Here is a 2,516-nt window from a genome sequence, read left to right on the forward strand (position 1 = left end):
GACATATGTTTGAAGGACAAAAGTAAGCTACATAATGACCCCATTTCTATTAAAAATTCTGTGTCTACCTCTGTGAATGCACTTCTCTACCTGAGTGATATGTGTTTGTCTCTGTGTACATGTATGCGTGTGTGTATAAGTGCAGATGGAATAGAAAACTAAGGTCAGGGATGCCTGGGTGGCTCAGTCAGCTAAGCATCTGCCTTTGGATCAGGTCATGATCCCAGGGTCCCGGGATCGAGTCCCTTATTGGCTCCTTGCTCAGCGGGGAATCTGCTGCTCCCTCTGCCTGCTGCTCCTTCTCCTTGTGCTCTCTCTCTCTCTCTCTTTCTGGCAAATAAATAAAATCTTTAAAAGAAAGAAAGAAAGAAAACTAATGCCAAATTGTTACCAAAGTTACCCCTGGAGAGTGGTGATATAGAATAATGATGAAGAGAAACTTATACCTTTTATTCTACATACATCTGCAGTGTATGAATCTTTTACAATAAATTATATTACATATTTCCCTATAATATTAGAAGTAAAAGAAAAAAAGTAAATATGCTGGGGCTTACTTTTTAGGGTAGGCTAAGGTGTCAGAAACAAGCAGTTTATTTTATAACATAAGGGGGGGATGAGTTTTTCTTCTACCTTCTGGATGAAATGATAAATACTTCATTTGGAAAACAGAAAGCCGCCCATAAACTAGTACACAGACTGAGCCTTTTATGGTTATTGGCTCATATTTTATCCACATACTACAAACAAATCCTAACACTTGTCAACAATCAAGTTGGGAACAACTGCTTTCCTTGGCAACCGAAAAGGGTAGCGTATTTATGTTTTCAGATACTCATAAAGTGTCTTTTAAGCCTATAAATTACCTTATCAGGGCGTCATCACATAGTTATACAGAGAAAATATGTACAATACTTCAGTCTTGTTCTTACCTCCCTAAGTGGGAGGTTCTATTTGTCTAAAGGAAATGGGGACTGAGGAAGGGAGGAGGGTGGTGTGAAGGGAAGGAAAAATGAAATTTAGCAGGAGCCCTTCCCCGCCTGGTGTTTATCTGGGTTGGGCACAGCTTGACCACCCTTCCACATGTATGTCCCTATATCCTCAACTCTCCTTCCCTATCTTTTTCCTCCTTACTGGCCTTGAGGGAGCTTCTATAAAAGGCATCAGGAGAGCAGGAAAAACCACATTGCTGCAAACTTCTAGGCAACCCTACACTCTCACAGGAAGGTCTCCAGTCTCTAGGAATGACTCCAGCTTAATCTTCTCCACCATGAGCCTCAGACTTAAGGCTACCTCCTTCTGTCCCGGCGCCAGCCCCCTCTGGGTCTTACACAGGCTTTTACTGCTATCCCTGCTCCTGACGCTGGTTCCCTGGACTGCTGGAAAAAGTAAGAGAAATTCAGGGAAAACTGAGAGTCGAGTGTGTGCTGCCCTGCAGCAGTGTCTGGGCGGAAGAGTCTGCCCTGGTTCTCCTGGGCTGGAGACGGGCATGATACTAATAGCTCGTTAAGTGGCGAGGGGATGTTTCGTGGACACTTAAGATGTACCCGGCACTCTGCTAAGATACTTCACAGAAGGTTTGAAGATGATCGTAGACACAGTGGCTTTATGAGAGAGGTAGAGTTAACAAATAAGGGGACTAGGGAAACATGTCAAGAGATAAGATCTCCGCTATAATCGCGACCACTAATTGAGCCACACTTTCTACCCTAGTTCCCAGTGTGGACAGGAAACGGTTCGTTGAACTTCGCTGTATGTGCTTGAATACCGTCTCTGGCATTCATCCAAGTAACATCCAAAGTTTAGAGGTGCTCAGAGCAGGACCCCATTGTGCCAACGTCGAAGTGATGTAAGTCCCTGCTTCTGTATCATCGCCTTACTGGGTTAGGGAAACTCTCCACTTCCACACCCACTGACACTATTGTATCCAGCCCTGTGCATCCCTTCTAAGAGTCATGCCAGGGCGCTCACAGAAAATTCCATTCTCTCTTGCAGAGCCACACTGAAGAATGGGAAGAAAATCTGCTTGGACCCAGAAGCTCCCAAAATCAAGAAAATAGTCCAGAAAATGTTGGAAAGCAGTGGGTCAACAGCTTAATCTGTTCACTTTCTGTCAAACCTTTTTATCTCCCAAGAACAGTTAGAGTTTGAAGGCTTGTCTTTCTGGAGTTCTTATTTATCCAAAATACCTATTCATATTGTATTAAACTTTGGATGAGTTTTCCATTCTGCCCCCAAAAGTCACAACATTCTGAGAAGACTGGTTAATAGATGACAGAGAGAAGGTAACAATAAGCAAACTTACTTTCAAAATATAATGTGGGGTTTGTTCTCTAACTCTTGGTTAAATGTGGCACTCTGTTTTGCATCCCTTTATTTAAAATTTTCTTTTCAAATACTTATATCTGCATTAAACCTATCTTGTTCTACCTTACTGTTAGACTAGCTATGCCCATGATGATTAATAGATTTCAGAATGGTTGATGATTTTTGGAATCACACAGATCCCAGAAAGG

At 42.4% G+C, this 2,516-nt stretch overlaps 1 protein-coding gene across 1 annotated transcript; it reads left to right on the top strand.

Annotated features, from left to right (window-relative positions):
* Positions 1-1,270: 1,270 nt before the first annotated feature.
* On the top strand, positions 1,271-2,130 carry LOC308359757 (platelet basic protein-like; the record flags this gene model as incomplete). Its single annotated transcript, XM_080831058.1, has 3 exons — positions 1,271-1,388; positions 1,714-1,849; positions 1,996-2,130. 3 exons carry the CDS (start codon positions 1,271-1,273, stop codon positions 2,096-2,098), a joined length of 357 nt encoding a protein of 118 aa, XP_080687184.1. The 3' UTR covers positions 2,099-2,130.
* Positions 2,131-2,516: the final 386 nt, after the last annotated feature.

This window comes from Martes martes (genome assembly GCF_963455335.1).
Source record: "Martes martes genome assembly, chromosome: 2".
Classification (NCBI taxonomy): domain Eukaryota; kingdom Metazoa; phylum Chordata; class Mammalia; order Carnivora; family Mustelidae; genus Martes; species Martes martes.